This window comes from Trachemys scripta, chromosome 1, assembly GCF_013100865.1.
Source record: "Trachemys scripta elegans isolate TJP31775 chromosome 1, CAS_Tse_1.0, whole genome shotgun sequence".
Lineage (NCBI taxonomy): Eukaryota > Metazoa > Chordata > Testudines > Emydidae > Trachemys > Trachemys scripta.
This window is the reverse complement of record NC_048298.1, coordinates 93752012-93773711: the sequence shown is the minus strand read 5'-3', so window position 1 is coordinate 93773711 and position 21700 is coordinate 93752012. Positions and strand designations below refer to the sequence as shown.

General features: G+C 45.1%; 1 protein-coding gene across 1 annotated transcript in view; it reads left to right on the top strand.

Annotated features, from left to right (window-relative positions):
* Positions 1-851: 851 nt before the first annotated feature.
* ISX (intestine specific homeobox) overlaps positions 852-21700 on the top strand; it is a 38459-nt gene continuing 17610 nt past the window's right edge. Inside the window, exons 1-2 of the mRNA XM_034757958.1 lie at positions 852-2125; positions 14310-14561. Of these exons, the coding sequence (XP_034613849.1) occupies positions 1942-2125; positions 14310-14561 (436 nt within the window). The 5' untranslated portion in view covers positions 852-1941. The remainder of the gene's footprint in view (positions 2126-14309; positions 14562-21700) is intronic.

Genomic DNA, 21700 nt, shown 5'->3' with positions numbered 1-21700 from the left:
ACACTCCCACCCCTGCCCATAAAGACAAGACTGCCCTGAATCACAAAGTGCTGTTCTAATTAAACACAGCGCTGAAATGAAACCTCATGCTCAGAGAGCCCAGGCAGAGCTATTGATGGAGCTAGTGCATTAGACTGGACAGGCGCATTCACCCAACCTTCCAAAAGGCAGGTCAGAAAGACATGGCAACGCCCTTAAGCAAAGTGGTCAACAAGCAAAGACGGCTAGGATGTTAAGGTACTCTCTCCAGGAGAATGGCTAAGGCATCTCTTACCTACAAAGGTATCCCATATGAGGATGGGTGAGAGGTACCCCTTGTACTGAAAGAAATCCAAGGGTTCCCTTAACCAGAGAGCTGTCTCATATGAGGAGGGCTAGATTGTCCCTTGCCCAGGAAGAAGTAGGGGCATCTTTTACACGAACAGATACAGTAGAGAGAAGGATGTGCGGGAAGAAAGAAAAACACGACCCATTTTCAACTCCTCCCTTTTTTATCAGTATGAAAGAGTTGCTTGCTCACCCTCCTGTGGAGAAATTTGATTAATAAAGTCAGATCACTAAATATGCTTCATTGTGACTCACTGCAGCATTCTGAGCCTTTCCACCACCCTTTTCCCCCCTTCCCTCGCTGCTTGCCCGGTCTCCAGAATCCCTGGAAAAAGCACGTCTTTCATCTTATCAGGTGTGTTTTATTGCCCCCTGGTTACACAGTAATTTTGGTCGTAGCTCCACCAAGGGATCGCATGATGGGAAATCAGCTCAAGGATTGTCAGTTCATTGGACAAATAAGGAAGGGCCTGTCGATACAATTATAGGAGACAGATAAGGAAAGCACAAAAGGGGAACAAGCAGAAAAAGGGAACCAGACTGGGAAAAATGTAAAAGGCAAGGGCAATCCCCGGAGGATTTACCAAGGTTAAAAAAAAGTTTGACCAATTGCATGTTCTTCATTAAATAAAGGTTAATGAGAACAAAGAAGTGGGGCAGAGGGGAATAACCGGAACTCTTCAGCATTATCCAGGGAATTTTCCCCCTGGTTTAGACACCCAGCTGGAAGGAGGAGACAACTCGTGGGAGATTCCTCAACCAACCCTGCTGCAGAGCTGAGAAAAAGGGGAGCACTTTTGTGCAGGCGGCTTGACAGGGATTTCTCCTTCTGGCGTGGCTGGTTTGAAGGGAAGACGCTGACAAGGGCCTGTGTGGAAGTTTCAAAGGGTTCTGTGTTTGGAAGAGGAGAAAACCTGACTCAAAGATTGTGGTTGAAGGGGCAGCAGTAAACCTGCGAGTTACAGGCTGGGGAAGGTCCTTTTCTCTCTGCATGAGACAGTCTAATATTTTTGGAAAGTTTACATTGTGCCCCTCCTGTTAGTAACTGGGCACAAAGGAATGCGTTGACTTAGCATTCAGTTATTTTCTCAAGTTATATTAGTACAAGAAAAAAGATACTGGGACTTCTAATGGATTCTTGTGGAAAAGCGAAAAGGAAGATAATTGTCCCGCAAACATTATTCACCTAAGTGAAGCGACTCTTTCCTGGGCATTTTTGCCATGACTGTGCAGGGAACACTCCTCCTCCTGGGATTACAATGAGATTGTGCAGAGCCCTTTAAAGCTGCAGTGGTTTGGGGGCTGTTTAGATTTTTTTCCCCATCGTCATCTGGTGCTACTTTAATAGAAACTCAGGAGCTATTGTTGGCCTTGAAGTGGGCTCCTGGGATCAGAAAGAGACGGTGTGGGCTCTCTCACACACCAGTCGTTTCCATTGCTCCCTCTGCCACTGATTTAGTTCAGGAGAGTGCCGGTAAGGAGAGGAATACACCCACTCACCTATATTGCTCTTGGAATAAGCAAGCAGCAGAGAGCACTCCAGTGGTGTGGCTTTTTTCTTCCCTTTTGCACCCAAAAAGAGATTTGGAGTTGGTCTTCTTTCCTCCTAGTGGGATGAAGATGTGTGACTCTGGGGAATGTGACAGTCGGGGGAAGCCTGCTCTGTCTTTTTCTATTGAGGAGATCTTAAAGAAACCCTCTGCTAGGACCTGCCTAAACAGTACACCAAGGACTAGCTGGAGCCATGCCAAAGCAGCTCCAGCCATGGGATCAGAGCCACAGCTGGAACTTGCCCTGGGTAAGCACCACTTCTACTACTTAATGAAAACTTTCCCTCTTTCTAAGTCTGTTTGGTGTGACTTAAATAGAATTTGTACCGTTGTGCCCTTGCAGGAATCTGGGAATTCATTGGTCAGGAGAGTTCAGGCCCAGCATATTTGATACACACATATGAATATAATCTTAACTTGAAACCAAAGATATTTGGAGAATTACTTTGCTTATAGCCATGGCTGCCTACTGCCACCCCTTACCTATTGATTTCATAGAACTGGAAGGGATCCTGAAAGGTCATCAAGTCCAGCCCTCTGCCTTCACTAGCAGGACCAAATACTGATTTTGCCCCAGATCCCTAAGTGGTCCCCTCAAGGATTGAACTCACAACTCTAGGTTTAGCAGGCCAATGCTCAAACCACTGAGCTATCCCTCCCCCCTTTTGGGAATGCAGTATGCCACAAAGGCTCCAGAGCCCCGGGACAGAGAGCTGCACTATTTAAACAGGCAAGAAACAATGACCCAGATCCTCAAAGGTATTTAGGTGCCTAACTCCCATTGACTTCAAATCTCACCTGATTTCAGTGGGAGCTAGGCATGTAAATACCTTTGAGGACCTGGGTCTATGTGACCTGTGCATAGCAACAGTGTGAAGTCCAAGAACACCTGGAAATTACAACCCAATAATATACCCTGGGACCTTTCACCTAAAAAAAAATACCCTTATTATTTACTTTATATTAACATCTCCTCCTCCTGGAAAAAAGGCCTGAGGGCCAAATTCAGGCCTAATGCAACCAGGTGCATACCAGGACCAGATTTTTTCCATTAGAGCCAAATTCCATGCAGATGCCTTGGCATGATAAACTCAACTGCTTAGATTCAAACAGGACCAATGGACTGTAAGGAAAAGGTAGCTAAGTGGTGTTGGAAGTCAATTACTAGAACTCAGGACGAGAAAGCACTTTTTCTTTAAAATCTCTCTTTATCATGAGAGACAGAAGGGCTCCTTCATAAACTCCTGGAGCGAGCTAGGTAGCAGCAAACATGAGCATACTTCCAGTGCTGCAGAACAGCAAGTGTGTTGGCCTTCTTAACTCTCATTTCCTTGACTTTGGTCCGTTTGGCATAGAGCTAATCAGAAATGAGTATTTTGTTCCTGCAGAAAATTTCAACTTTTTATTGAAAAGATTGAAAATCAACATTTTTGATTGTTCGGGTTTTTTGACAAAAAGTTGAAATTTTCTGCAGAAAGCAGCCGCTTTCCACCAAAATAAATAAATACCCAATTCTCTGTCAAAAAACAGCTCATTTTTGACCAGCTGTAGTTTGGCCCCATCGATACACCTTACAACAGAGGTTAATAATTATGATTTATTATTTGTAATACAACAGCACAGAGATACCAGTCATGGGCCAGGGCCCTGTTGCACTAAGCACTGTACAGACACATAGTAAGAGACAGTCCGTGGGCCCAAAGAACTTAGTCTAAGTAAGAACTGTGCTCCAGCATGATTTCCACTCTTTTGGGTCCGAAGTAGGTTCTAATATGGCTTGGATGGCCAGTATGAACAGGACCAAACCGAGGCAGCACAACTGGCTTAGGTAGGGATTTAGAATGATACTCACAAAATATGTTCTAGCCTAACACACTTTGCCTCTGTCCACACTGGTTGACCAACTGTGTTGGAATCCAGTTTGGCCACAGCTGGGTGTTAACCATACTTAGCACAATGGTTAAACTCAGTCATACACTGGAATTTTGGCCCCTTTTACACAAAAATATCTATCATGTTTGGGCCTGGTTAAAACTTGGTCTGCTCTTTCAGGCTGCATCTCTGCTGAGAGTGTCTGAGATGTTCTCTGTCATGGCTCTACCACCAGTGATGGTGGAAACACTAATGTCAATCAGCCACCAATTTTTTATCATTGTCATCGATGGTGGTAAAAACTCTAGTGGCCTGTCTCCATTAGCATCCCCACCATCTATGCCACTGGCTGTAGTGCAATGGTGGGAGATTTCCTAAGAATTGCCAGCATAGATGAAGCCTCAGTATTGGCAGCACCATACCCTGTTCTAACCATAGCCCTGAATCATGCTAAAGCCTGTTCTTTAGATCAGTTCTGAAACATGCTTAAAAAACAATGCAGTCCCATCCATATGGCCGGGCTTAACTCCGTTTTAACAATGTTGGGCTCTTCTGTGTTGTGAGTGGGACATGCAACGCAGTCAATTTCCACAGTGTAGACTGGACCTTTATGTCTTAACTCTGGTGTCTCTGGAACTGAGGCAGGCGTTGGAGTAACCCAGCTCTGTTTCAATTTGCATCCCTGTTGAGCTTGTCAAATCCCGGTAGTAGCTATGACAAGTCCTTGCAGAGGACTCAAAGGATGTCAGGGATTCCATTACTGCATGTCACTACAAACACATTTTCACCCCAAACGGTTCCAGCCGAGAGCCCAGTCAGTTGTTCGACTTGTAAATGATGCAGCCAGCACAGCAAGGCCCGTCCCTTGACTTGATGAATTGTAATTTGTTTTTCCTTTTTGTTTAAAAAAAAAAAATCAAGCGCAAGCGGAGGAAATTTTATCAGCTTAGAAACCGAAGGTGGCTGGAGAGAGAGAATGTGATGACTCTTCAGCCCACTACTGAAAAGCAATAATAGAGTCTGCACATCTGTTGTGTACTAAATTAATGGCATTACCCATATGTTTATGGCAATATAAAATATATACTTTAAATAATGATACTACTTAATACTTTAGATGCACACACAAGCTAATTAATCACTGAAACATGGACAAGCTATGTAAATTATATAGATGTTCCCTCCTCTACACAAATATATCAAGTGGGTTTGTTGGTGTTATTTGTTCCACTTCATTGCCATCCTTGATCAAATGGCTTTAAAATGCAGGACAAAAATGAAGCTTTTGATTGGCAGGCAGTGACATTGCATGCACGTTAACAACACCAAGGAGATACATGAGTTAATTGCCCTTCCATTTCTCCAGCAGAACCACCAGTTTTTTCCATGTAAGATTTATTTCATAACAGCAGTGATACCCTCGGCTGTACATTTCAGGATAATTACTGCGTTTCATCAAAGTCGCTCAACCTTATGCCACATAACACTGGCCTGGGGCATGTTACATAATGACCCAGCCCACTCCTGATTTGCGTTACTGCTGGTCAGGCGGGAACTGCAGTGCACTGAGAAACTTGTGGGAGACTCCAGGACTGGAACAGCAGTGGGGTTTGCAGGTCAGCATAATGGGTATTGGCAGAGGCGGCCTGCAATGGCAGGAGAGGTGCAGGTCAGGAATCAGCAGCATGAACAGAACTGTGTGAGCGCTTAGGAGTGGAACAGTAAGAAGTGCTGCAGGTCAGGGTGCAGCTGCACGGAGAACGGAGCTGGAGGGGCAAGCAGGACCAGAATAACAGAGCATACAGTCGATCAGAAATGCGGTGGATTAGCAGATCTTATGTGGGAAAACCCTTCTCTGGGAGAGAAACAGATGTTGCAGCTCAGGTGTGAAATCCATTGCCAGGGCCTTTTGAAACGTTTCCACAGCCCCTACCGGCAGCATGCTAGGCTCTGTGAGTCTGATTCAAAGCTCACTGGAGTTAATGGGAATCTTTCAGTTGACTTCCATAGGATTTGGATCAGGCAAAATCTGTTCTTCATCCCTCAGGTTCCTCGGTGCTTAGATTTAATGAATTTACTTTGCAAAAATTCCCACCAGATGGCCGCTTAACTGCAGCATGGGATCCAAAGCACATTGGAATTGGCCGTAGCATGTGTTTGAAAGAGTCCTATGGAGTTAAAGATGCAGGCCTCTGAAGTAGAAGCCCATTTCATCCTTTTTACCATGTTTTTGTCTTTAGTTTCTCCCTCCCCATCCTCCCACTGGGCCCGGATGGAGTAACCATCACCTTTTGTAGGGGCACCAAATAACATCAGTCATTAGCCCTCTGTTCCCCTCTGACCAACTCCTCCACTTCCCCAAACAGCTCTCGGTGCCATCTGCAAAGCAGACTCCCACGAGTCAGACAACTTTTCCTGGCCAAGAACAACTGGTGTGTCGGATCCTTTTAATTCAGAAAGAGGGAGCCCTGTTACCGCCTATGGTGGGTGAGCTGATTAGCAGTCTGACTTTTCTTCTGCTGACATTCATGGGAGCTTGATTTCAATAGGAGGGGAAGCAGGCCTGAAATAAAAGTTTGGCCTTTACTTCTGGCAGCAGCATTGCAACATCAGGAGCTTTTTTGTCTTGCCAGAACAGTTCGGGCTGGGGAGTTTGGGTTGGGGGAATTAGTAATAGTAGCAGAAACAGTAGTACTGGTATTATGCGTATATTGTTATAGTGCCCAAAGTCCCCAATCGGGATCAAGGAACTCACTGCCCCTGTCCTGAGAAACTTGTATATGTTGGTTGTTTTACCTCACCCATAACTGCACTCCACCCAGTTTATTGCAGAGGAGAGGCTAGATCAAGGCATGTAACTGAGTAGCTACCATCTGTTCAATATTGCCAAATCACCCAATCCATAAAAAGCACTTTTTTATATAGTTAGATATAGAATGAGGAAAAAAACCCACAACCCTCTCGCCACAGTTAGCAACATTGCTGACAAAAATCGTTTCCCGCTGATATTTCACCATCACTTGCTGTGAGAATGAAAGCCAAGACAGAGAGGCTGTTTTGAGCCAGCTGTCAAGGCCATTTCTCTGCACATGACTAATGCTCCTCTCAGGTTGTGCCAGGCTGAAATGTCACCATCCCTGCAGCAAAAAGCTGCCTTCGCCAAAGAAAATTTCTCCCTGGCTCAAATTCATAAATACTTTTTAAAATTCTCTCATGAATATTCCCTACAAAAATTGGCTGCTCTGAATGCCGCCACCACCTCAGCCAGACTGCTTGCTCCTTCTAGGAAGCGTGACCAAATAATAGGAACGCCAAAGTCACAATGGAAGTTGCAGCAGAGGTGGGAACAGAACCCAGGTCTTTTAACTGCCAGCTCCGTTCCTACTGACAAAATATCAGCCTTCTTCCCTCCACCCTTCTTTTCCTAGTAACTTCCTTTCCATTTTCAATCCTACTGCAGAACTACTCCCTTGATTTTTCCAAACTCTCTCTATGCTTAATTCCACTCCATTCTGCCTCTCTGATCTCATAACTGCTTGTTCCCTGCTTGCTCAGTCTTTTCCTCCAGTCTCCACAAATAAAGGTGTTTTTCCCTCTATCTGTCACTCTCGTCCTCTGAGTCTTTCTCCTCTTTGGCCTATGATTATTCTATTGAGGTCCATATATCATGCCCATCTCTGTGGTATCTGAGCACTTCAGTGAAGTGCTTTATGATCTTTTGTGCACAAAAGACTAAAGGATGGGACAGCATGTGAAATAGAAGTTTACTGTATTATGTTAGTTATAAAATGTTTTAACTGCTCCCCCCCCCCCCAAGTGAATCACTCTATCTTAGATACTTCTAGTTGGAACACCTCACAATCTTTAATGGATTTATCCTCACAACACCCAGGTAAAGTAGGGAAGTGATATTATCCCCATTTTACAAATAGGAAAGAGAGGCTAGATCAGTGGTTCTCAACCAGGAGTACGTGTACCCTGGGGGGTACGCAGAGGTCTTCCAGGGGGTAAATCAGCTCATCTAGTTTTACAACAGGCTACATAAAAAGCATTAGTGATGTCAGTGCAAACTAAAATTTCATACTTGTTTATATTGTTCTATGTACTATACACTGAAATGTAAGTACAATATTTATATTCCAATCGATTTATTTTATAATTACATGGAAAAAATGAGAACGTGAGCAATTTTTCAGTAACAGCGTGCTGTGACACTTTTGTCAGCAAGAAGTTTTTAAGTGAGGTGAAACTTGGGGGTACGCAATCCAAATCAAACTCCTGAAAGGGGTACAGTAGTCTGGAAAGCTTGAGAGCCACTGGGCTAGATGACTTGCCCAAGGTCATGGGGAAATCTGTGGCAGGGCAGGGACCTGAAGCAGGTCTTCTACGTCCTAGAGCCCTAGCCACTGGACCATCCTTCCTGTTTGCTTAAAAAACAGAGAGACAAGATAGGTGAGGTAATATCCTTTATTGGACCAACTTCTGTTGTTGAGAGAAACAAGCTTTCGAGCAGCACAGAGCTCTTCTTCTTAATTAGTCTATTTAAAAAAAAGACTAATTTTAATCACCAACGTCAAGAACCTCCAAGGCCCACAAAGGAATGAAGTAAACATCAACCCACACAGTGCTCCCCCTGCCCTCCCTCTCACATTTGAGAGAAGAGATGGACCTTGCACCAGGGTCTAAAGGTCAACATGCTTGGGCTGTATTTGATTGTCTGTAGAAGTCTCTCCAAAGACTTGTGATAATTTAAAAAGATAACATTTGAACAATTGTCCCTTATTGCTAAGAAGCTTTGGGCAATTTCCAAAGCTTTTTCTGACTGTATTTTCTTTGGATCAGTTTCTGCCCTCTGATACTTTTGTGCAACTCCCATTGAAGTCATTGTGTCTTGGCCCTTTGTCTCAAGATGATATAACTATAGCCACTGTGTGGGTGATTATCAATAGAACAGAGTAAAACGTATTCAAAAGTGAAACTCCACAAAGCCTAAAGTGTTAGGTACTTTGTCAACGCCAGAAATAAAATACATATTAAAAGCCAAATTTTCTTTCCATGCAAATAGTCAGATGAAAAGTAAATTTCTATGGGAACAGCCTCACCTAGCTAGACCAGATTAAAATTCAGCACAACCCCATTTTGCTGTCAGCTCAGATGTTGAGACAGGAAAGGAACAATACCCAGGGGCAGCTTGATAATGGGACAAAATCTTGACCAGAATCCAGAGTTATGGGCTACCAGCAGTGCAGCGGGAATGTAAATTCCGGACTCATGCTCAGTTCAAGGCTGCTGGAGGTGTGTGAATGAGGAACAGCGAGGTCAAAGACAAAACTTACACAGCTCTACAGCGCCCCTTCTGGATAGATGAGGCTATGCAAGTAGCTACATCCAACCCTTGTAAATCAGGAAGATGTTCATATAATGTGCATTTGGAGTTTCCAAAGAGTTCAGGGCCTGGTGTTCAAGAGCACAGCACCCCCAATTGGAAACAGATTTTCAAATGAGCTCCGCTCCCATTTAGGTACCTCTAAACTCTAATTAAGGTTTATCAAAACTACTTGGTATCCAACATCTCCCTTTATGACGCCAGTTTTTCAAAACAGCGCCGCCTCCAGCATGCTGACCTCTTTTGAAAATCTGGCCACCTATTTAGGTTCCTCACTGGGAGCTGAGATCTCATGATCACCTAGCCCTAACGCAGGGTGCTCTTTTGAAAATCTAACCATGGGGCCTGGAAAGTCGAAGGGGTGGAGGATAGTAGAAAAGAGCAGCTGGCTCCTTGGGGCTCAAAGCTTCACCTGAACCTGTATTCACAACGAAAATGTCAATGGAACATGTAGTTCTAACATTGCTCCACAGTTCAGCAAGTACAAGCCCATCCCCACCAATGTCTACCTTGACTAGTTCAGACTTCTCACCTCTCTCCCTGCCCGCATGCTGGTCTGAACTAGATGCCCATGTTTCTGGCTTTCACTGAAACAGAAGTGGAGGGTGCTCATCCCTGACACAAAGCACTCATGTACCATCCTGTTGTATCCACCATGCAAAGTATTAACAACTTCAACAGAACTTTATTTACAGTGGAAGTCTCTTTTCCAAGCTGTAGCTGCACACTCTGTAACTCTCCCAGCCTCCTCAACTCCTCCCCCCCTCCTTCCTGTTTCCTGTCCTTTCAGACTCCCAACAGTCAGTGCTCCCAGTTCTAATAATTACATGCAGCATCTAAACACCGCATTCCCTCCTCTCTTAAAAAACTTTCCAAATTAAAATAAACATTGTTGTTCTAACCACAGGAACAAATATGAAACAAGACACTATACTGTTGGCAGGAATATTACACTGAAAACACGGTAGATACTACATAACATAGTCTTTAGTACAGGCAGGTGGTTGTCTGAGTCTGACAGGCCGTCTCTCAAGCCCCGGTTCCAGTGCAATGTCTTGTTGTGTTGGTTCTACAGTGAAGTCATCCAATGCAGACTGGGTGTTGGCATAATCTCCTCTTGGTGCATAGGCAGGTGCAAGATAAGAAGCATTTCATACCCTCCCGTCAGAAAGTTGATAGGTGTAAGGTCCCTTCTTCTCTATGATTTTAAGAGGAGCTGTGAATTTATGGTCCCCTTTGCATAAGAGTCCAGGTTTTCGTATTCTAACAAAGGATCCACACTCAAACTTTGGTTCCTTAGCACCCCGCCATTTGTCTGTGAAAGCCTTTGCTTGGTTCGGTTCAACTGTCTTTCTCACATCATCCTTGTGTGGGGCATCAGGTCGTGCCTTTAACAATCCAGCAATGTTTAGTTTAGTCGTCATCTGTTTCCCATGAAGTAACTCTGCGGGTGATCTTTGCGTTGTGGCATGTCGTGTAGCCCGGTATGCTTGCAAGAAATCAGTAGTGAAGGGTATCCACAATCACCCTTCCAGTTTAGCTGTTTGCAAACTCTCTTTCAAACTTCTGTTAAATCGTTCGATTTCTCCATTGGCTTGAGGGTAATATAGGGATGACCTCCTGTGTAAAATGTTCCTCTCTACTAGAAAAGTTTCAAACTCCAGGGAAGTAAATTGACTACCATTATCTGAAACCAGTTCTTTGGGGTTACCTTCCCGGCTAAAAACTGAAGAGAGGAACTTAATTACTGTAGCAGAAGAAATTTGCGATGTAAACGCCACCTCAGGCCATTTACTGAAATAGTCTATTAAAGTGATGACATAATGACAGTCAAGTGGAGCAGTATCAAAAGGTCCTACAATGTCAATCGCCACTTTTCCCCATGCAGATTCAGGAAGAGGAACAGGCTGTAATGGAGGGGTACATGTCACTGCTGTCTTATCATGCATTTGGCAAGTGACTCAGGATTTTATGAGTGCTTCAGTTTGAGAGTCCATCCCTGGCCACCAATACAGATCCCGTAGTCGTTGTTTGGTTCTGACAATTCCTTGGTGAGTATCGTGTGCCAGGTGTATAAGTTTTGACTGTAATTCTTCTGGCACAAGTAGCCGGTGTGTACTTCGTAGCACACAGCCATCGAGCAAAGAAAGTTCATCCCGAACTCTAAAATAAGGCAGCAAAACTGGGTCAAGGTTTTTAAGGTTACTGGGCCATCTCTTTGTCAGAAATTCCTGTAATTTTTGTTGAATTGGACACACTGAACAAGCAGCTTGAAATTGTTCTCTTGTAACTGCAGTAAGAGTGCTTGTAATAAGTGCAACTACTACATCCTCATCCTCCGGTGGACCATCTGGTGAAGGCAAAGGCAGGCGAGAAAGGCAATCAGCTACCACATTTCTGTTTCCAGGCTTATATTCCAGTTCATAATTGAAAGAAAGTAGTCTTGCAGACCATCTAGCAATACGATATCCTGCTCTTCCCAGTCCTTTCGTGATGAGCAACATCGTCAAAGGGCTGTGGTCTGTGCGCAACTTGAACATGCGGCCCCACAGGTATGTTCTCCATTTTTCAGTAGCCCAGACACAAGCAAGTGCTTCTTTTTCAACTGTAGAATATTTTCTCTCAGCATTACTTAGTGTCCTTGAAGCAAATGCAACAGTCCTCTCTGTGTTGTCCTCATGAAGTTGTGTGAGGACAGCCCCAAGTCCATAATCAGAAGCATCAGTAGTTACAATTGTGGGCAATGCGGGACTGAATAATGCAGGTACTGGACTATGTACAATCAAGTCTTTCACCCTTTTGAAACTAACTTGTGCATCCATTGTTCACACTAAGGTTGAACTTCTCCGTAGTAATTCTCGTAACGGTTCAATGACAGAAGCATAATTGGGAATGAATTTTGCATACCAGGAGGTAAGATCCAAGAAGGAACATAAGGTTTGCAAATCTGTTGGAGGAGGAGCATTTGAAATTGCCAGGATATGATCTGGATCAGGTTTTAGTCCAGCCCGTGAAATTGTATGCCCCCGAAAGGAGAGTTCAGTTTGTCTAAATTTGCATTTGGACCTATTGAGCTTGAGGCCTGCTTTGCTGATGCAGTTTAGTACAGACTGGAGGTTACTGTCATGCTCCTCAGTAGTATTTCCAAACACAATAATATCATCCAAATAGCACTGAACTCCATGTTGATTCTTCAGAATCAATGACATCATTTTTTGAAAGGCACTTGGGGCTGATGCGAGACCGTATGGAACACGTTTAAAACTAAATAGTCCCTCAAGTGTAATAAATGCTGTGAGGTCTCTGCTATCTTCATGCAACATAACCTGGTGGTATGCGCTCTGCAAATCAAGAGTAGAAAACATCTTTGCTCCACGGAGTTCTGCAAATACTTCCTCTATGTGAGGAAGAGGATGGCTGTCAATCACAATAGCTTTATTTGGCTTCCTTAAGACCGCGCAAAGGCGAATGTCTCCACACTTCTTCTGCGTCATTACTATAGGTGAAACCCATTCCGAGGAGTTAATCTCTTCAATAATGTCCTTTTGAACAAGTTTTCTAAGTTCTTCTGAAACAGCTTCCCTGACTGAAAATGGTAAGCGCCGTAATTTCTGTCGTACAGGCAACACATTATTCCGCATTTTAACTTTATGCAGAAAACCATAAGCACAGCCGAGTTTCTCCTCAACCTGGTGTTGGGTCCCCGCTGAAACTGGTGTGTGTACCGCAAGAGTGCTTTGTTGAGGAAGATCAATTAGTCCATTAACTACCCTGAGATTTAAAGCAGCCAATAAATCTCTGCCAAAGATAGGAGTGCCTTTGTGAACAATGTAGAATTCCGCAGTTACACAGCGATCACCAAAGTAACTTTTGCTGGCAGGCAGCCATGTACTGGAATATGGTTTTTCAAATAGCATACCAAGTGAAGTTTGGGTTCAGTAAGAGGCACATCTTTAAAGTAATGCAAATAGATGGAATCAGGTAGTATAGATACTGCTGAGCCAGTGTCCAACATTAGCTGAACAGAGTGTGATTTGCCTGAGGGTATGGCAGAAACATTTACAGTGCACTTTATCTGTTCTGGAATATTTGCAGTAGTGATTTTGTCTACACTCAGCACAGTAACATCTGGTATTGTAACTGCATGCACCTGTTGATTGAACTGGCAACTGCGACAAACTTCAGCAAAATGCCCAATCTTTTTGCACTGAGCTACTTTTGCTGGACATCCTGTGTAGCTTGCAAGATGTTGTGGGGATCCACAGCGAAAGCATGCTTTTACTGTATTTTGCATTTGCTGATTCAGTGGCTTTTCATTAGTTTTCCTTTTGCAATTGTTTGTCTGCAGCGATAGTGAACTTTTCTGCAAAGGAGTCACAACCTGGACTGGGCCTCCTGTATGTACCCTGGCTCATTATTTTGGCTTCAGCTGTAGCTGACTCAATCTGAATAGCAATGGTTATTGCTTTTTCTAGTGTAAGTTGTGGTTCTAGACGTAAGCGTTCTCTTACACAAAGCATGGTTGTTTTCTCAATGAGCTGGTCTCTAATCATTTCATCTGCCATATTCCCAAAGTCACAAGTTACAATCAGACTCCTCAGGGAAGCCATATACTGCATTATAGTCTCCCCTGGTTTCTGCTCACGCTGGAGAAATCTGTAGCGATTAGCTACTACATTCACTTTGGGCACAAAAAAGTTCTTTAATGCAGTGAGTGCAGTCTCATATTTATCATTTGCAAGGGGAAAAGTGTAAAATATAGGCTGCCCTTCTGCTCCAAGGCAGTGGATTAGCAGAGCACGCTCTTACTTCAGAAATCTCTGTAGCGCTGATTGCAAGCTGATAAGTCTCAAACATACGGATCCAGGCAGTAAAAGCAATTGGAGGCTCACCTGAGCTTTGCAGAAAGGGTGCAGGTGAGTTCAGAGGCAGAAGATCCATCCTTGTCGCCAAAATGTTGTATCCACCAAGCAAAGTATTAACAACTTCAACAGAACTTTATTTACAGTGGAAGTCTCTTTTCCAAGCTGTAGCTGCACACTCTGTAACTCTCCCAGCCTCCTAAACTCCTCCCCCCTCCTTCCTGTTTCCTGTCCTTTCAGACTCCCAACAGCCAGTGCTCCCAGTTCTAATAATCACATGCAGCATCTAAACACCACACATCCCCTTCACAGATTCCAGCAGCATGTGGAAATCAGACAATGCCTTACCTTCAGCAAAGATGCTTCGCTCAGCCTCACCCTCTGCACTTGTGGCCAATGCCAGCGCAATGTGGCCAGTTCACTGCAGAAGACCCACTGCCCTGGATGCAAGCCCAACTGCCTTTCTCAGTGAGGATGAGGTACATGAGCACCTAGGAGGCAAGAGAAAACATGAGGAAGAGGAAGCTCAGCTGTGTGATTTCCCAGCAGACCATCCACTCCATGGTGAGTACACTCAGATCCTACCTCTTGGAAGGGTACTTGAAATCACAATGGTTATGGTGCCTTACATATAGGGGTCACCATTAAATGTCAGCCATTACTAGCCATCACAACAGCTTTTCCATAACATCAGCTCCTGGGTGGGTCAGAACCTAGAACCTTTTGTTCCCAAGAGCAGAGCTCTGCCACTCGAGCTAAAGGAGTGACCTCAGTGGCCATGGACAGCAGCAAGGAGCAATCTGTGTCTCTGCAATAGCAGGGGGACTTTGTGCATTACACATATTTTTAGGGTAGGAGATAGCTGTATGGGAAACGTTGACCTTCTTAGTAAACAAGTTGCAATTTCCTCTTAGCACACTAGGTAGTGTGCGACCAGAAAGATGAGGTCCACATATAATAGAGAAGGAAGGGCTGGTTCTAGGCTGCAGCAATGAGAAGTTATGGGGCGGTATGTGCATAGTCCTAAAAAGTCAGCGCAGCGTTTTTAAAATGCCAGTGCAGGGGACTGTGCATTTTTTTAGTTCCTGTGTGTGAACAAGTGAAGCCAGGGAAGTTGTAGGATGCGGGATTGTGGGGCTGGCATCACTGAAAGAAAATTCCACTCGTTTTTCTCAGCCCATATTCTAATGTTTATAAGGTAAATCCTTCTCACAGAATAAACTGTGACCTGCCGTTGAAGGAAAGGGCTGGCTCCTGCTGTCATTCCGTTAAATGGGAGCTTTGCCATGGACTGTGGCGCACAGCAGAATCAGGCCCACAGTTTGTAATGAACCCCCTGCCAGAGAAGGCCATTTTGCTGTAATGGGGCAGTGTAGGGAGAGCCCAGTGGTGGAAGCTGTGAGCCAGTTTCCATCTCACTAGCACTGATTTAATGCCCACAGGAAGAGCTCACTATGAGTGGTTAAAAATAAACATTTCTATAAGTTAGAGGGAAAGCTAAACTGCAACGTCTAGATGCTGAGCTGGAGTCAAATTTCCCCAAAGCTAATGGGGGGTTCTGGTCCAGCGTTCCAGTTCAGCACCATCGCTAGTTTAGTCACACAAGATTAGCGTTCTTCTGCTGCCGTTAAACCACTATTAAAGCAGGGAACTGATTGCTGCCGGTGTCAGAAACGATTAGGGCTAGCCAGACACTTTAGATGACAGTTGGTGTGGAATTCCCTTGTAGGAATTCCTGATGGAGATTTTAAACTAATGCCTTCTGATCCCAGCTGTAACTGGGTTTTGGAACAGAGCAGTGGGTCTACTGGTCTGCCACTTGCTGGGACTAGTGGTTCCTGCAGCTACTGATTCTCCTGTAGAAACCCACCGTAGGCAGCGAAAGGATGCTAATGGAGGCCACTGGAATGTCTGGTGCACACAGATTAGGCTCGACAGGATCCATTTCACAGGGGATGGCACTGCATCAGCCTCAGCAGGTTCACTTGGGGGGTTGGATTTTGTAGAAAATCCCACCCCATAACTGTACACTCATATCCAAAGGTCCCAGGAACTCTTCCTTCACTTAGCTGTATAGTCTTTTAGGGAAGAGGGGCTGGTGGCCTTCCCCCATCTTCTCCTGCCCTCAACTATGGCCTAGAAGCTCCGTCTTTAGAGGTGGTTGCTCCCCTATGCAGTAACAGTGTCTCTAGGAAAGGCAGACAGGCAAGGGCCACTAAGTGTATACCCACCGTCCTTAGAGTTGGATCCAGTGTCCATTGCACTTCCATTCCACTGCCATTGACTTAAGCGGGCTTTGGAGCAGGCTTTTGATGCAGTAGCTAGGCAGCCACTAGGGATTACCTCACAGTGCAGTAGCTGGTACACCCAATAATCCCCAGTGTGTAGTAGCTAGGGAATCCCCAGGGGTTCCCTAGCTACAATGCCAAGGATTCTGAATCATCTCTGCATCTCAACTCATTGCAACAGCACTGGTAGCAGGAATGCGGGGGTGGGGGGGTCCTCTGGTCCTGCTGCCCTGTGGGAGTGGGCATGCATTTCCTGCCCCCTGAAGAGCCTTTGAATTGGGAAACACTAATCCTTAACTGGGACCCCACCCCAAAGACCCTATTTCCCAGAACTCCGTGATAATCTGGGAAGGATGTCACCAGGCCCCAGAAAGCAGCTGTGTGTGTCAGAGACAGAGAGAGATCAAACTACTTCTAAAGGTAAGCTGTGGTGGCGTTGAGGGAGAAAGAAGACAATGGGGTTGTATGATCAGTATCACATTCACGGACTAGAGGCTGATGTCTGCAACCGAACCCTGAACGCATCCTGAGTCTGGAGTGAGCACTTGTTTTGCTACGAACCCGTCACACCACAGCACTACAAGTGATAAAACTGTCTAGCAAGATGGCCACTGCCAATAAGGGGTTAGAAAAACGGTGTCATTTATAATAAACAGAATTATAACCTTATTACAGTTTATTTACAGTGACAAGACTGCTGGAGTGAGCAAAACAGATAGAATATTCCTTTATGAGAGCCCAGTTCTCCCCACTCTGGAGAAAAGTGATTTCCTATCCATTGATTTCATATCCTGGAGGTTGGGACCAGATATGTTAGAATCAGGGCTGGCTCCAGGCACTAGCCCACCAAGCATGTGCTTGGAGTGGCGCCTGGAGGGGGGCGGCGCGGGGGGTGCTCCGGCCCGAGAGCGGGGCCGCAACTGGGCTCGCCGCCCTCCCCTGGCACTCGGGCCAGTCGGGGAGAGCGGAGAGTCCCAGCCAGGCTCTCCGCCTTCCCCCCGGCGCTCTGGCCGGTCGGGGGTTGCAGCCCGTGGCCGGGCTTGGTGCCCTCCCCTGCCACGCTGCGGGAGGAGGCGGGGGCGGCGGGTGGCTTTTTTGGCCTAGGGCGGCAAAAAAGCCAGAGCCGGCCCTGGTTAGAATTACTACACTGACAGCTCTCTTAATTTTGCTAACCACTCAGCTGGATGCCAGTTATAATGTGATTGACTTCGTCGCGTTGCTTTCTATGTGAAAAATTCCACAGTGCTTTCTCTGACCAGTTTGCATTAGTAGCTGAGCTAGTGGAATCTGCTCCATAAAGTGACAAGATAGGGAAAGGCCCTGCTTTAGAGCTGCGTGTGCTGTGTGTGAATGCTGATAGCAGTGGCTCTTTGTGAAATGATTAATAACTGGTATTGGGGTATGTGCAACTATAAATGGTTATCAAAACAGGCCAGGAGTGCAGTGGTTCTAATGCAAAACTTAAATACAAGTGAGACAAGCGTTCTGCTGTAAATTGACACAGCTCCACTGAATAAATTCAAATCCTGAGCTCCTGCCTCTGTTTTAATTCAGGCTGACCCCCGTTGATTTAAATCAATGCTTTGGCTGTGTAAGACCCTTGAGATTTGGCCCTTCAATAATGCAGTGTTACGGTTATATATTTAACCACACTAAAGTCAGGAAATGATTAAGTTAAGTTTCCCATGCAAACTTAGCCACTGCTCAGCCACTGCCAAAGGCAGGATAGGGGCTGAATAGACCTTGGGTCTCACCCAGTATGGCAATTGCTGAATTCCTTACACATACTGGGCTTGGTTCTCCGGTGTCTTGTGCCTTGTGTGGCCATTTACATCCACGCAAAACTGCAAGGCAGTGGACAAACAGTTGTAATTATTTGTTAGTCTGTTAAATATGTACTGTAGGCCCAATCCTTAGCTGCCACTAAAGAGCACTTAGTGCAGATGTCCAGCAGAGTAAAGATGACTTTAAGCCGCCATTGCATCCTTGATTCTGGTGCTGTTCTCTGCTGGGCAAGATTTCTGGCACAGGGTAGAGCAGTCTGAAGGTCTCTCTAAGTTGTGCTGGCTACTCATTGCCCCCACAGGACTGGAGATGGCTGGGGCACAGGGACAACCTGGTCACATTCCTTTCCTCCAGTCATGCCTCTTGCACTGACTATGGATGGGGGATGGGGTAGGGGTTGCTTCAGTGGCTCAACATCACCCAAAGCTCCCCCCTCTCCAGGACAGGAGAAAAATTTGGCCCCAAATGGGCAAAGTGATGGAGTTCATGTTACTGTGGAGCTTTCTCTTCTACTTCCTCATGTGTGTGAGCTGAAATCCGTCATTTTAATGTTTGGGGGAAAACACGGAGGATATTAGTTAGTTGGTCCGTTTGTTCGTTCCAAGAAACATTTAAACCTCTCCCAGGAAAACTAGCCCAACAGTGTGAGAGCAGCAGTACCTGGCCCCAGTCTCCTATGTTACAGTACAAAAGGGGAACAAGGTTTCTGTCTGTCTGTCTACCTTAAGGTTTCATACTGCCGCCCATCACCATAGGATCTGAGCACCTCCCATGTAAAATTGATAACAACGGCACAGTGCTCAGAGGGCTTCATGGAGTCTCTGGCACTTCTCCCTTTTTAGGATGATAACTCTACTTGGGGTAGGGTTTTTTTGTTTGTTTTTTAAGATGTTGTTTGTTTGTTTATTTTGGGTCATGCTGTATTGGGTTCTTATTATTAATCATGTATATTACGGCAGTGCCCAAGGACCAACCAAGAATGGGGCCCCACTGTGCTAGGCCCTTCACAAACATGGACTAGTAGACAGTCCCTGCTCCAAAGAGCTTCCAATCTCAATAGACAAGGCAGGGTGTGGGAAGGGCTAGAACACACAGGCAGAGTGAGCAATGTGGTGGTGGCAAATGTCAGATTAGCCCAATGTTTTTATTTTTTGGCTTTACTTTGGAGGGGATCAGCTAAAGGGAAAGAAAACTGAAGGGAAGGCTGCTGAGGAAGACAGGGCGGGGGAGAAGAGTGTAAAAGGGGCACGTGTGGACTGAAACTGAGGCGTAGAGGCTGTGGGGGAAGAGAAGGGTTGGAGCAAACAGCCAATCAGCACAGGGCAGAGAAAGTCCACTCAGACCTGTAGAGAGTTTTCAGAATGGCCAAGGAACAAACCAGGGTCCTTGCTTTGGCTGCTTCTGGCCTTAACCAACCCGAGTCTTTGGCTGGCTCCTTTATAGCTTTCTCCCACGCCCACATGGGGGTGGGAAGGAGACACCACCTGGGTCCTAGTGCCTCCACAGTGCGGAGAGGGGCTGCAAAGTTGTGGGGCTGAGGGGGACATTGGGAGTGTCAGTGTTATGAGTGTCATTCTTATGGTGGAAAGGCCTTTTCAAAGAGAGGGGTTTTGCAGCAGTTCCTAAAGACCATCAGATTCTGGAGTTGCTGGTCTCCTGTACTATTCTATTGCTGGATCCCCTCAAGGGAGAGCACTTTGTCCGCAGCTCTCAACCACCTTGTCCTGGGCTTTGTGATCTGCATTGTCCCAGAGGAGTGCAGATTTCATGGTGGTTCATCAATTATAATTTAATCTTTGATGAAGCTGGTGTTTGGTCCATGCTTTGCTTCGAAGATTAGGATCACAGCCTTAAACCAGCAGTGGAAGCTGACTGGTAGCCACCAGAGGGACTTGAGCACCAGTCTGATCTGCTCACAGTAGCCTAACCGCAGAGAAGTCGGGCTAAAAATGCTAACAGATCCCCACTGAACAGGTCAGCAGTGATTTTTCATTTGTACAGACATGTTTTATTTTATTTTATTTTTTCACTAAACTTTGTGAAGAGGCTCTGTCATGGGGAGTACAAGCCACATCCTGAGGTTTTGTGTGGGTTGCCACAGGGCTGGTAAGCGGACAAAAGGCATGAATGCATAGTTCAAAGATCAAGCATGGAATATGTAAGTGGGGCCTTCGCTAGGCGTGATCCTTACATCTCTCTTTGAATAACTGATCCTGCCATGTTTTGCATCATCTCTGCGTGGTCCATATATGTTGGTTGGAAAAGGGAGCCATTTTTGAGTTACTGGTGAATGATGATAATTCTGACTTTCTTATTTAAACTGAAAAGTATTCTGAGTTCTTGCGTAGAGTCACACACACACACTTGAATGGATTTCTATCACTTATAAAAATCTGTTTATCGTAGCATATTACCATAGCACCTACTAACCCCAGTCATGGAGCAGGACCTCACTGTGTGTGCACGGTGCTGTACAAACACAGAACAAAAAGATGGGCCCAGCTCCAAAGAGCTTACGTTCTAAGAAATCTCAGTGTCCGCACTGATGTCAGACACAGACAATTTCTTTACCTTACAGCTTGAGCATATTATTCAAATTTCCAAACCTCATCATCTGTACTTTCTGCCCTTCCTGAATCACACAGTCCAATTTCAGAAACACCTGTGACATCATAGTTTTTCACTCTAAAACAGGAACTTTATTAAGACATTCATATATTTAATAAATGTGTAAAGTGCTTGTCCAACCACAACAAAGCATCCGTCAATAAAATATTGCAAACCATTCCAATCCCAAATAAATATTGTCCAGCCAACATATACTACACTGCTTACCAGAGCCAAAGGATCTGGGACCAGCGCAAAACCAATACCCCACCCCGCTGAACAAAAGGGAGTAATTCCTAAGGAACAGGGCAAACAGGGAAGAAAAGAGTAAATGTTTATACGTACATTTTGTTGCCACTGTTTAGCTCACTAGTTCGCTGCAGACCGATATAATAATTCCTGCGTTATATGTGCTGTTAATGTGTAGCACTCACATATACAGGTAGGAATGTGATATTCATATTTCCATGTGTTGCTGGGTTTACAGCTGGGAGCTGTTGGAAGCTAGTGTTTTTTCTTCTCACTCTTACAAGGGTAATGCTGCTTTTAACTACTCCTCCTGCCTATTTAATGGAAGGCATTAAGGCTAAATTCTCCCCTCTCACTTCTCAGCACATGCATGAGCGACTCTCAGTGATGCCAGTGGGCACTGAAGCGTGCAACCATGTAGACAGAGCTTCTCAATATCGTAAATGTTGTTTTGGGGTTTTTTTAACACGGTTTTTAAAAATTGAGACCATTAAGCAAGGATTCAGTACTTCCCTCCGCCAATCCCCATTTTCCTAGCATGGTACATTTATAGAGCACATTTTCCAGAGGCTACAGGGCAATAGGCTCCTGATAATAGGACCTGTGTGATGTGACCATTTGTAGGTTAAGGGTGTTTTTGATAAATTTATCTTCTGTGTTTTTTATTGGTTTTTGCAAACCGGGTTTGAGAACTTTCAATCACAACACCAAGATTTGGGCTTTTAATACGTCCACTTTGAAATTGAGGGCATGCCTTTTCTCGGTTGTTTTTCA